Source organism: Saimiri boliviensis, chromosome 2, assembly GCF_048565385.1.
Source record: "Saimiri boliviensis isolate mSaiBol1 chromosome 2, mSaiBol1.pri, whole genome shotgun sequence".
Lineage (NCBI taxonomy): Eukaryota > Metazoa > Chordata > Mammalia > Primates > Cebidae > Saimiri > Saimiri boliviensis.
The window spans coordinates 190925369-190938357 of record NC_133450.1 but is presented as its reverse complement, the minus strand read 5'-3'; the positions used below and the strand labels follow the sequence as shown (position 1 = coordinate 190938357).

At 38.6% G+C, this 12989-nt stretch overlaps 2 protein-coding genes across 5 annotated transcripts in view; one reads left to right on the top strand and one right to left on the bottom strand.

Annotated features, from left to right (window-relative positions):
- The window catches only part of XPA (XPA, DNA damage recognition and repair factor), a 28610-nt gene extending 19357 nt beyond the window's left edge, over positions 1 to 9253 (top strand). For both annotated transcript variants that reach the window (XR_746460.3, XM_003940069.4), the window contains one exon: positions 6546 to 9253. Coding sequence is in view for 1 of the 2 variants with exons in the window: in XM_003940069.4 (XP_003940118.2) it covers positions 6546 to 6694 (149 nt within the window). In the remaining variant the exon portion in view is untranslated. The remainder of the gene's footprint in view (positions 1 to 6545) is intronic.
- NCBP1 (nuclear cap binding protein subunit 1) overlaps positions 3896 to 12989 on the bottom strand; it is a 43234-nt gene continuing 34140 nt past the window's right edge. For all 3 annotated transcript variants that reach the window (XM_003940066.4, XM_074395075.1, XM_074395076.1), the window contains 3 exons: positions 12795 to 12923; positions 12097 to 12210; positions 3896 to 9800 (listed from right to left, as the gene is read on the bottom strand). In XM_003940066.4, the coding sequence (XP_003940115.2) occupies positions 9687 to 9800; positions 12097 to 12210; positions 12795 to 12923 (357 nt within the window). In that variant the 3' untranslated portion in view covers positions 3896 to 9686. The remainder of the gene's footprint in view (positions 9801 to 12096; positions 12211 to 12794; positions 12924 to 12989) is intronic.

The following is a 12989-nucleotide window of genomic DNA, read 5'->3' as shown; positions in this document are numbered from 1 at the left end:
CTCAATTCTGTTTCTCTGCGTTAGTTTATGGAGGAAAAAATAAGACCAAAGAAACATTTTGTTATCGTGTTCTTTCTTTGTAATTCTTTTTCTCCTGTTAACAAGGGGCATCATGAGTCAATACTTCCTGCCCTACCATAAAGTATTTAGAAATATCTGGTCTCTCTCAGCTACTTGTCTAGTAAGTTTACCTCAGAAGCCAGCAGCATTGGGTTTCTTTGAATACAGACCACCTCTTTTGCAAAATCAAGATGTTAAAAACTGAATACAAGTTTTAGATTGGTATAAAATTTTCATTAAAAAGTTTTAGGAGAAAACTATTTTGTGTAAAAAGTAAAAGCAGTGTCTGAATATATTAGTAAGAAGACTGGTTACCATGAAAATTTTTATAAATTTCCACAAAAGGCAGTCCTTAGTTAATAGCTTCCAGCATTGTGAAATTCTAGGCCAGTGACTAGGAGGCTGTAATGTGGTGAACCACTATTTCGTCTCCAGCTTCAGTTAGGCTTTCAGCACTGCGTAGGACCTGCATCCACCCAGGTTTCCTCAGCTCCACCAAAATCATTTCAGATTACAGACCTTTCTCACTCTTCTAAAGTGTTACCTTTCTTTTAAAACTACCTCCTTCTCATTCTTAGCAGGAGATAGTTGATACCTGCTTTCCAAAGTTTTGTTAAATGAATTAATGTGAAAAAATTATTAATGTTAAATTTTACCTGATGTTGACATTTGCCATATATTTTTCTTTCACACACACACATTTTGCCAAGCCATGTAAGTTACTTGCAGACATTGTGATTTTTTTTTTTTTTTTTTTGAGGTGGAGGGAGTCTCACTCCGTTGCTAGGCTGGAATGCAGTGTTGGGATCTTGGCTCACTGCAACCTCCGCCTCTCGGGTTCAAGTGATGATCCTGCCTCAGCCTCCCGAGTAGCTGAGACTACAGGCATGTGCCACCACGCCCTGCTAATTTTTGTATTTTTAGTCGAGATGGGGTTTTACCATGTTGGCCAGGATGGTCTCTATCTCCTGACCTTGTGATCTGCCCACCTTGGCCTCCCAAAGGACTGGGATTACAGGAGTGAGCCACCGTGCCAGGCTTGTGGGTCTTATAAATATTTTGGCTTGTTTCTCCTCAAAACAATGGCATTCGGCTGGTGGCTCATACCTGTAATCCCAGCACACTGGGAGGCCAAGGCGGGCAGACCATCTGAGGCCAGGAGTTCAAGACCAGCTTGGCCAATATGGTGAAACCTTGTTTCTACTAAAAATACAAAAGTTAAAAATTAGCTGGGCATGGTAATGTGTGCCTGTAATCCCAGCTACTCAGGAGGCTGCGGCAGGAGAAATGCTTGAACGCAGGAAGCAGAGGTTGCAGTGAGCTGAGATTGCACCATTGCACTCCAGCCTGGGTGTCACAGCAGAATCTGTCTTTAAAAAAAAAAAAATGGCATTCTTTTACAGAACTAAAGATTAATGATCATAGTCAAGAAATTTAGCATTAATATAATGATCCTGTCTTGCGTATAGTATTTCCCAGTTGTTTTGGTGTCCTTTACAGCTGTTGGATCTAGGTACTATTCATGGATGATGCATATTGATAGTTGCTTTGAAACTAGTCCCTCAGTCTTTGTCTTTCATGACACTGACATTTTGCAGTGCCCAGGCCAGCTGCTGTTCAGTGTGTCCTTCCATTTAGATTTGTTAGCTGCTTGTATCCTCATGGTTAGGCTCATGTCGAACGTTTTTGGTGGGAATACTTTAAAGATGATGTGTTTGAGCACTTATCAATAGACACATGGTACCAGCTCTTTGAAGGGAGTGGTAGTTTGCTTAGTTAAGCTGGTATCTGCCAGGTTTTTCCACTGGAGAGGTACTCTTTATCCTTTGTAACTAGTGTGAAATCTAATACTATGTGAATATCTCATTCCTTACCTTTCACTCAGTGGTTTTAGTACACAGGGCTGAGTTTTACTTGAGTTGGTTATTATTTTGGTGGATATAAATGGTGATTTTCTATTTCTTTCACTTTCTACAGTTGTTATTTGGGTTTTGGAAAGAAGAGTTCTTCTCCTTTTAAAAACTGATTTTTTTTTTTTTTTTTTTTTAAGCATGAGCTGGACTCATGGTTTCTTATTCTGAAGTCAGTGTATTACAGTTCATTCTGGTCATTACTCATTTTGGTGTTCAAATTGTCCAAAATTTGGCCAGTAGAATCCCCTTCAAGCTAGCGCCTGTCTTTTTAAACTATTTTGTTTGGAAATAATTTCAAACTTATAAAAAAATTGCAAGGATAATAATATAAAGGGCCACTTAGATATTCTTTATCCAGATTACCTACTGTTAACACTTGATGCTGTTTGCATCATTTGGATGCTCTTTTTATACATACACAGTATTTATTTTTTTCTCACCATTTAAGACTAAGTTGTTTATATCACTACCTTTTACCCATAAATATTAGTGTATATTTCCTCAAAGGGATATATTCTGTTAAATAACCAAAGTATATTGTTAACTTGAGTAAATTTAACATTTAGTGTTTATGTCTAATCTGTCTTCCATAGTCTAGTTTTGTTAGTTGACTTAAGGCTCTTTTTAGTGATTCCCTTCTAGAACAGAATTCAGTTCAGGATTTGGTATACTGGCTTTAGGTACCAAGTCTTTCTAAACTTCTATTCCAGGATATTTACATAGCCCTTATTATTTTATGACATTGACATTTTTGAAAAGTCTGGTTCCCTTGCCCTGCCTTTTAAAACATGCTTGTCACTTGGGGCAGTTTCTGGTGTGTCCTGCTGATTAGATGCAGGGTGTGTATTTCAGGCCATGGATAGTATGTAAGTGATGTGCTTTTCTCACGGCCTCGTAACTGGAGGCATTGATGTCTAGCAGCCCTCGGTGGTAACTCTGATTTTTGATTTGGTAAGCAAAAAGAAATTGTATCCTCGTAGATTTAGTATCCATTGATGATTCTTGCTAGAACGTCTTTAGTATGACGGTTATAAGAACTGTCTTCTAATTCCAGCATCCCTTCTGCATTTAAGCAGTTGGCAGTCAGAATTCTATAGCATCCTTTGCCCTATTTACTTATTATTGATATGGATTCATTAATTTGTTTTTCACCAGTGGCTTTGGTTCATTTCTGTTCTTATTTTGGTGCTCAAATGGTCTGATGTGGCCTAGTGACTAGCTTTTGTATCTTTTGACATGTCATTTAAAAATTTTATTTACTTTTGAGACTGAGTCTAGCTCTGCCACCCAGGCTAGAGTGTAGTGGCACAATCTCAGCTCACTGTAACCTCCACCTCCCAGGTTCAAGCAATTCTCCTGTCTCAGTTTACCAAGTAGCTGAGATTATAGGCGCATGCCACCATGCCCACCTAATTTTTGTATTTTCAAGAGATGGGATTTCACCATATTGGCCAGGCTGGTCTCAAACTCCCAGCCTGAAGTGATCTACCCGCCTCGGCCTCCTAAAGTGCTAGGATTACAGGCGTGAGGCACCGTGCCCGGACTTAGGTCATTTCTTTAGCACTCCTTTCTGCTTTCTAGCACAACACGTGTATTTTATTTGTCCGTCTATACGTATATGTAAAGTAAACCTTGAGTTTTCACTGATACATCCAGTTCTAATTGGAAATTTCATGGTTTTACGGATGATGAGAAACCTGGGTCCTTTGGTCCTTACTTACTATAGTGACTTGATCAAAGCCCTGTGACTAATTCCCATAATTGTTGCTGCCTCCTTTTCTGGAGGGAGCCCTTTTTCTTGGGCTCTCTCACTCTGCTGTGGATGCTTACTTGCTCCAGTTAATGGCTTTAGGTCCAAATTGTTCAGAAAGGGAAAGAAGGATGAAAAAAAACCCCAAACCTATCTATCTATTTTTAAATACTTTTGTTCTGTGTGTTTTTTTTTTTTTTTTAAATTTGAGACAGTTTGTCACCTAGGCTGGAGTGCAGTGGTGCAGTCATGGCTCACGGCAGCCTCAACTTTCATGGCTTAAGTGATCCTTCCACTTCAGTCTCCTGAGTAACTGCGACTACAGGCACGTGCCACTGTGGCTGGCTAATTAAAAAAAATTTTTTTGTAGAGATGGGGGTTTTACTATGTTGCCCTGGCTGGTCTTGAACTCCTGGGCTCAGGTGATCCTCCAAAGTGCTGGGATTATAGGCATGAGCCACTGCACCTGGCCCCAAATACTTCCTTTCTGGCACAAGTTTTTCCAGGAATGTCTAGTAAATGTTAAATATATGGCTTTATTCTTATTATATAGCCTGACACAATAGCTGAAGAATGGGGAGAAAAAGTCAATGTAAAACCTTGGGTTCAATTAAGGCTAGAAAGACCGATTTTGACAAGTTATTTTTTTTAGTATTCAGAAAGCTTTACTTTGTTTTAAAGTACACATAATATATTCAAATTAGGCAGAAAAGTTAGTTTAGCATGACTGGGCTGCAGTGAAATTTTGTAGGATTTTCAGTGGGATGATCATGCCAAGATGTCTTGCATGAGAACGAAGTTGAAAAGCAGTTATTAGAATTGAAGTAGGCAACATCTTCCTTACATTATCTGAAACCAGGAGGCATCTGTGGAGTTCTGGTTAGCATATCATTTACTTCTTATTTAGAAAATATCCTAAGGTAAAATTTAAAGGATGGAGGGCATTCCAGATCTATATACAGAAAAACCAATGTCTTCAGAACAGTATGAGGATACTGACAGAAATCGGAGTTTGGATGTTTTTCTTCCAGGCCAAAAACTATCTAGAGGTATGTGCACTGAAATAAACTCAAAAGTATTTATCATGCTAGAGGTATCCCGTCAACATATAATGCAACCTTCTCTGTGTTTTGGTTTTCTCATCTGTAAAACTGGAATAATTCTACTTACCTTAAATGTTTGTGAGGATTAAACACATTTAAAATGGTAGGAACAGTGCCTTATACATAGCCCTGTGTTTTCATCCTCATGATATCATAACAGCTGAAAATACAAAGATTCAAGTAGTATTCTGATCCTACTTATAGATCTAAAATGGATTAGGGAAAATGTGATTTCTTGGAGTATGTTGATTTTTATGGCTGAGATTATAAAAGATAGCTATCATACTCTCCCTTAGGTAATGCCATTGTCAAAGATGATGAACTGGGTGGATCACTGGTGAGATCAGAAATGTAAAGTGTTGCTTTTTATTCATTAATCTAGAAACTAAGAAGTTACTAGCTTGTTAATTTTCAATTAGCACCTTTTTTTTTTTTTTTGGAGACAGTTTCACTCTTGTTACCCAGGCTGGAGTGCAATGGCGCAATCTCGGCTCACCACAACCTCCGCTTCCTGGGTTCAGGCAATTCTGCTGCTTCAGCCTCCTGAGTAGCTGGGATTACAGGCACGCACCACCATGCCCAGCTAATGTTTTGTATTTTTAGTAGAGACAGGGTTTCACCATGTTGACCAGGATTGTCTCGATCTCTTGACCTCGTGATCCACCTGCCTCGGCCTCCCAAAGTGCTGGGATTACAGGCGTGAGCCACCGCGCCCGGCCGTAAACTTTTTTTTTGAGATGGAGTCTTGCTCTGTTGCCAGGCTGGAACCACCGCCTCCTGGGTTCAAGCAGTTCTTCCACCTCAGCCTCCCAAGTAGCTGGGACTACAGGTGCGTGCCAAACACCCGATTAATTTTTGTATTTTTACTAGAGACGGGGTTTCACCATGTTGGCCAGGATGGTCTTGACCTCTTGACCTCGTGATCTACCTGCCTTGGCCTCCCAAAGTGCTGGGATTGGCAGTGTAAACTTTTAAAATATTATTTACTTGGTGGCTTTCAAAGAACCCAATATAATTTTCTTTGTAAAATGATTCTGACACGAAGTAGCAGAAAAAGCTCCAAACTTAGAATATGACCAATGTTCTGGCTTCACAGTTGGAAGTAAAATTAACTATATGGTTCTTTCTAACTCTTAATATCCTGTGATTGTTATTTTTAGCCCTTTCCTAAAATAATGCTGTCATTTTATAAAAACTTCAATAGATATGAGGTCTGTTACACAAGCACCTTTTCTCAGATGAAAACACATCAGCAGAGTGGTAAGAGTTAACTTTCTAGTTTTCTTGCAGGCAAAGCTTGACTTGGTGGTTATAGCTTCTGACAGGAACTTAATAATACCCTTTTAAAAAATTTTTTCAACTGACTCCTTTTTCTACTGTGGCATTCTGTTATGTGAAGTCAAATGTACCTGAATGTGTCCTATTCTGTTACTTCTGAATTTGGTTCTATTTTGCCTACCGCCAACCCACATAACCATTCTGAATCTCTTGTTTCACACTGCTCCAGTGACAACTTAATTCATAGACCAAGCTACTGAGGTAAGAAAGTAAACTTCCCAAGTTTATATAATCAACTCTGATTTGTTATAAAATTAAGGTAAACTACATATGGTTTAAATACACATAGACACACACATGTACATGGCTGAAAGCTTGATGGATTTTTGGATTCAGCTGAATAGCACCACTGAAAAGATGACCTTTTAACTTTTTTCTTAGAATTGCGGCGAGCAGTAAGAAGCAGCGTGTGGAAAAGAGAGACGATTGTTCATCAACACGAGTATGGACCAGAAGAAAACCTAGAAGACGACATGTACCGGAAGACTTGTACTATGTGTGGCCATGAACTGACGTATGAAAAAATGTGATTTTTATAGTTCAGTGACCTGTTTTACAGATTTATACATTTAAATAAAGGAAATTAAGATTGGTCCTATTGAAAATTTAAGAAAATGCAATGTCTTCATAGATGAATGAAACCCTTATATAAGTAATGCTTCAATAACAATTATGTATGTTACTGCTTAAAAGCAAGTTTGAGTGAAGGTCCACCTGGCCTGGTTGTGTGCAGAATGTCATGTCTGTGATTGTTTTCTTACAACCAGAGATGGGAGCTGAGTGCTAGAGTAGGTGCAAAAGTGAGGACAAGATACCAAAACAAACTGTAGACTGAGGTACCGGGAAAAGCTTTCAAAAAGGACCATAGCCATCTGAACTGGATTCTTAACCAAGAAACAAATAGCAATGGTGGTATACGACTGTACCCGGGTTCTGGTCATGTTTTTTTAGGACGATTTCTGTCTCCACGATGGTGGAAACAGTGGGGAACTATTGCTGGGAAAAGCCCTGATAAATAGCAGAAATAAACATTGGAGTTTGATCATGTAACCACTAGTTAATAAGCATATATAACGAGGCCACTATATTACAGAAAATAGATTTGTCTAGTTAAGGGATGCTTCTATTGACTCTCTACCCTTATCAGTTTAAGACAATCCTAGTATCCATACATTGCCAACAGCTAAATCTGCTCTACCTAGGTTGGCAAGGTCCCTTCCTCATTTTTCATTTTCAAGTATAATTATAAATCAGGAAAACAGTTATGTTTACTTTGACAAAAGCATGTTAAATTGCATCAGTACAATTTAACAAAATATTTATTGCAAGGTATGACATACAGTGACATGCCTGCCATCTTTTGTCTGTGTGAACTTCATCAGTGGGGACAGCAACTGCTGAATGTTTGCTCTTACACCTTTATTTCTTCAAAACTCAATTCCTAGTTCAGTTTTTCTATACACTTAAGCTGCTAGACTGGGACAGAGCAGGATCACATCAGCGAATACTTGTTAAAAGCAACCATTATACATGAAGAGAGGACCAAGAAAAAAAATTAAAACCTACAAATTTCTCTAGAATGCGGATCAAAAATAACTAGCCACACTTTTCAGTACATTGTGAAAAAAGATTACAAAGCAGTTTAGACTCAAAGTTACCAATGCCTTAAAGGTTATCCTTTGGTTTTTTTGAGGACAGGAGTCATTTCAAACTACAGTTGACCCTCGAACAACTTGGGGTTAGGGATGCCGACACCCCGCACAGTTAAAAATCTGCATATAACTTTGGACTCTCCCAAAACTTAATCACCAATAACCCAATGCTGACTGGAGACATACCAATAACAATTAACTCATTTTGTGTATTATATGCTATATTCTTATAAAGAAGCTAGAGAAAAGAAAAGAAAAATATATTTACTATTTAATTAGTGGATCATCATAAAGGTCTTCATCCTTGTCATCTTCATGTTGAGTAGGCTGAGGAAGACAATGGGTTGGTCTTGCCATCTCAGGGGTGGAAGAAAACCCGTGTGTGTGCAAACCCACACAGTTCAAACCTATGTTGTTCAAGGGTCAACTGTAATTACATGTAATGACATAGTTTGTGCTGTGCTTAAGCAATGGGCAGGAGAAACAGTCTAAACGAGAATACGGAGCCAAGAACCGAGGGTTCAGTCCTCCAGGAACCCGCCACGCAACCTGGATTTTTCTGAGTAATTGCTTTGTATTTTGTCTTACATAGTATAGTATTTAAAAACCCTAGGAATTCCCATCTATTAAAGTGGACTATATTCTGTAGCTACTAAAATGGATGGCAAACCAAAGCAAAAATACATCAAAATATGGAAAACACTTAATGCATCATTAACTTGAGATGTAGTAAGAAAAAAATTGTATCTTCTGTGCAAAGGCACAAATACACTACCAGTAGTTGTACTGGTAATTTTTTTCTAAGGTTTAATGAAAAAAGTCTAATAATAATAGAAATTTGGAATGTCAGATAATTCCTTATACTTGCATATTATCTTACAACCCACTGTCATCTTATTTCAGCATCAATACCACAGGAAACAAGCTAAGGACTTCGTACTTTTTTGGACCAGGTTCCATAGAAACAAAATCTGAACTCACCTTGAATTCCAGATACAGTTTGAGTCGATCTGATCACTTCTATATCCACTTTAGTGTTCCGTAACTCATTACAAGACTTGGACAAACCCAGAGGCTAGAGGAAGTCAGTAGATGCTCTAAGATAATGGTGACCAGACCTGGAATCACCTGGAGGAACTTTAAGGATTACTAAGGATGTCTGTGTTCCACCCTCAGATTGGGGTTTAATTTCAAAATAACCTGAAAGATTCCCAGCTGATTTACATTCAGACAAATCTGAGAACTACTGTTCCAACTAGTAACACTTATATACTAACAAGTCGTGTCTTAAGATACTACTTAAAAATATTCTGAACAGATTTTGTGAAGAAAATTTCAAATGGAGAACATCTTCAGTAAGAAACCACCAGTTTTAAGACCAAAAAAAAAAAAAAAAAAAAAAGGAAACAAACCCCACCAGTTTTAGAGATTATAAATCATGAAGTACCAAAGTTTAAAAACCATACTTTTAGTTTTATTTCAGCCATGTTATCCCCGAGCTGTGAAAAGTTAGACTACTGGGTAAACCCATCAGTTCTATATGCTACGTAAGGTTGACCTCTACTGTTTCACATACCTCACACCTGTTACTTTGTGCCTTAAGAAAAAAAAATACCAAACCGATCACAGAAAAGTCGTATCTGTCACATATAGAATACATCATGGTCATCGTCACATTGCTGTCGTAGGAAGTATTTGCTTTTCAGGGCAATTAAAAGTAATGCCATGTTATTCACTGCCCTCTTTTCCTTTGTTTCCTTTAAGAAGTGAAAGGATACTACAAGAAAGCAAGCATTCAAATCATCAAAAAATAAGAAATTATTTTAAGATATTAAAAAAAAAAATCTTGACATGAGGGGAAAAATGACCCTTAGGCCTGCAGGGCACAGAACTGCTGGAACACAGCCAAGATATGAGGGTCTAATTCAGCAGTGAAGAGAAGGTTCTCCAGGGTCACCATGTACTGCTGGATTATCTGGTGATGCTGTGAACACAGAAAAGGGGGTAGTTAGGTTGGGAAAAAGCATGTAAGCTATCTAGTTGAACACTTCTTTCAGCAGCCCTCCCATGCTGCAGCATCAAGAGAAGAGGCAGGGGGAAAAAAAAGTGCTGACAGGAATAACGGACTCCTGAAAATCCCCAATTTTTTGCATTTCCCTTTTTATTTTATGTTATTAAAAAAAATAAAAAGGGAAATGCAAAAAAATGGATGCTCAAGAGATTTTTAAAAATCCAGTTCTCAGCTACTCGGGAGGCTGAGGCAGGAAAATCGCCGAGTAGAGATCGTGCCACTGCACCCCAGCCCAGGCAACAGTATGAGACTCTGTCTCAGAAAAACAAACAAAAAAAAATCCAATTGTTACCAACTTCTATGTAAACAGAAGTCATGATTCAATAAATGTCCTGATTGGGGAGAGAGTCTGCCACGCTGCAGTGGCAGCAATGCCTGCTTGCTGCTAGTACTATTGCAGACTAGGCTCAGCTGGCTCTCTCCCCAGTCAGAACATAATACATTATGACTTTTTAAAAAGCAGCCAGACAGGGACTGACAGGAAGATAAAAAGAGTGAGAAAATGAAATATTTTATTTATTTATTTAATTATTTTTGAGACAGTCTTGCTCTGTTGCCCAGGCTGGAGTGCCATGGTGCAATCTCGGCTAACTGCAACCTCCGCCTCCCGGGTTCAAGTGATTCTCCTGCCTTAGCCTCTTGAGTAGTTGGTATTACAGGCGCCCACCACCATGCCTGGCTAATTTCTGTATTTTTCGTACAGATGAGGTTTCATCATGTTGGTCAGTGCTGAGATTACAGGTGTGAGCAAAAGTGTTTGGCCTAAAATACTCTGTGTGTTCCTCTATAAGCCATTAATATACTCAGAAATTCTTACAGGACTAGACACTGGGAAAGCTTTTAAAACTGGCAGTAACTGGCCAAGCGCAGTGGCTCACGCCTATAATCCCAGCACTTTGGGAGGCCGAGGCAGGTGGATCACCTGAGGTCAGGAGTTCGAGACCAGCCTGACATGGAGAAGCCCTGTCTCTACTAAAAATACAAAATTAGTTGGGCATAGTGGTGTATGACTGTAATCCCAGCTACTTGGGAGGCTGAGGCAGGAGAATCACTTGAACCCATGAGGTGGAGGCTGCAGTGAGCCAAGATTGCACCATTGCACTACAGCCTGGGCAACAAGAGAAAAACTCCATCTCAAACAAACAAAAACCCCCAAAACTGGCAGTAATATAAGATCGGGAATTCCTAAATAAATAAATAATAGGAATTCCGATTTGGAGGCTCCAAGAACTGAACTTAAAAATTAAGGCGGGAAGGGATAGCATTAGGACAAATACCTAATGTAGATGACAGGGTGATGGATGCAGCATACCACCATGGCACGTGTATACCTATGTAATAAACCTGCACATTCTGCACATGTACCCCAGAACTTAAAGTATAATAAAAAAGAAATTTAAAAAATGAATTCTACACTAATCATTCTCCTAGAATGAACAAATGAAGACTTAAGAGAGTAGCATCTTAAGACACAATTAGTTCCACTTCCCTATATATCTTTAACTTAAATCTGGGTGAGAATAGGTGCTGGCATTTGCTTTTGCAGACAGACCCTAGGGAGTTTACCTTGATTCTGTGGACACTGTTTATCATCTGAACACTGGATTTTTAGGGACTTCTAAATCCAGTGACTGTCCTCTTGACATTTTTGTCTTCTACATTTTATATTATAGCTAGGATCCCTAGCATAGAAAATGGCAAGTAGGAGACTGGGCGCTGTGGCTCATGCCTGTAATCCCAGCAGCACTTTGGGAGGCTGAGGCAGATCACCCGAGGTCAGGAGTTTACGACCAGCCTGGACAACACGGTGAAACCCTGTCCCTACTAAAAATACAAAAATTAGGAGTAGTGACAGGTGCATGTAATCCCAACAATATGGGAAACTGAATGAGAACTGCTTAAACCTGGGAGGTGGAGGTTGCAGTGACCTGAGATTGTGTCACTGCACTCTAGTCTGGGCAACAGAGTGAGACTCCATCTTAAAAAAAAGTGAGGTGGGGTGGAAAGGCATTAGGAATCTAAGTGGTATAGAATCAGTTTAAGCCTAAATATTCTGATGAGCAATGGTTGCAGCAAATGGACATGAACTTAAGGGTCTAACAGGTACTATGTAACCTCCTAACAAATTTGATAAGGATTGATTTTAAATCAAAAATCTTTGTGGCTGAGAATAGTGCTGTTTATTATCTAATTGAAGTTCCCCATGTACCTGTAGGAAGATCTGCTGCAGCCTCTCTATACAGTTCTTATACCATGGTGTTAATACACTGGTCCCATCAGTTTCGCATCGTACTAGGTGCTCAGTCAAGATCATGATAAACCGCTGAAAAGGGAGAAGGAAATTAAGGTAGTATTAGAGATAGAATCTTATACTTCAGAAAAAAAATTCATGACAAAGAAACCCCAAACCACTGCTTGTGTGCTCCTAACTTTCATTATTCATTAAATCAACCTAGAAAGGCAGACTGGTAATAACATGAGTTGGTACATAGTTCCTGGCAATACATAAAGACCTTTAATGTCTTAAATTACTTATCCTAGTAATATTACTTCCTGACATCTATTCTAACAAAATAATCAGAAATGTTAACAGGAATCTATGCATCAAAATGTTCATGGAAAAAAAATGATGAGCAAAGAGAATAAATGAGATGTATTTAACAAAAGCAACCCACAATTTTGTTTTAAAGCATGGAGAAATGCTCATGCAAGAATGTAAACAGCAGAGAAACTCAGAGGCATACACGGTTGCCTGAGTAGTAAACTTTTATTTACTTCCAAATTTTTATATTTTTAATCTTTCTATAAATATTTATTACTTTTATAATTAAAAATAGTATTTTTAAAAACTAAAACTAAGGAAATGTATTGTTTCCTTTTATGTAGAAATGTCCCAAGCCAAAATACCTGAAATATGACGAGGAAGAGATTCTTTTGTTCACTCTGAGCAGATTCCACTTTTTCCTGAAGTCTTTCTATTTGTTCCTCAAGAGCCCCATCTTTCCTATCACTGCTTCTGTCATCATCATCACTTCGCTACACAAGGCAAGAGAACAAAAGGAAAATACCATTTAGAATTCCAGTGTATGAAATCCCCTCCAG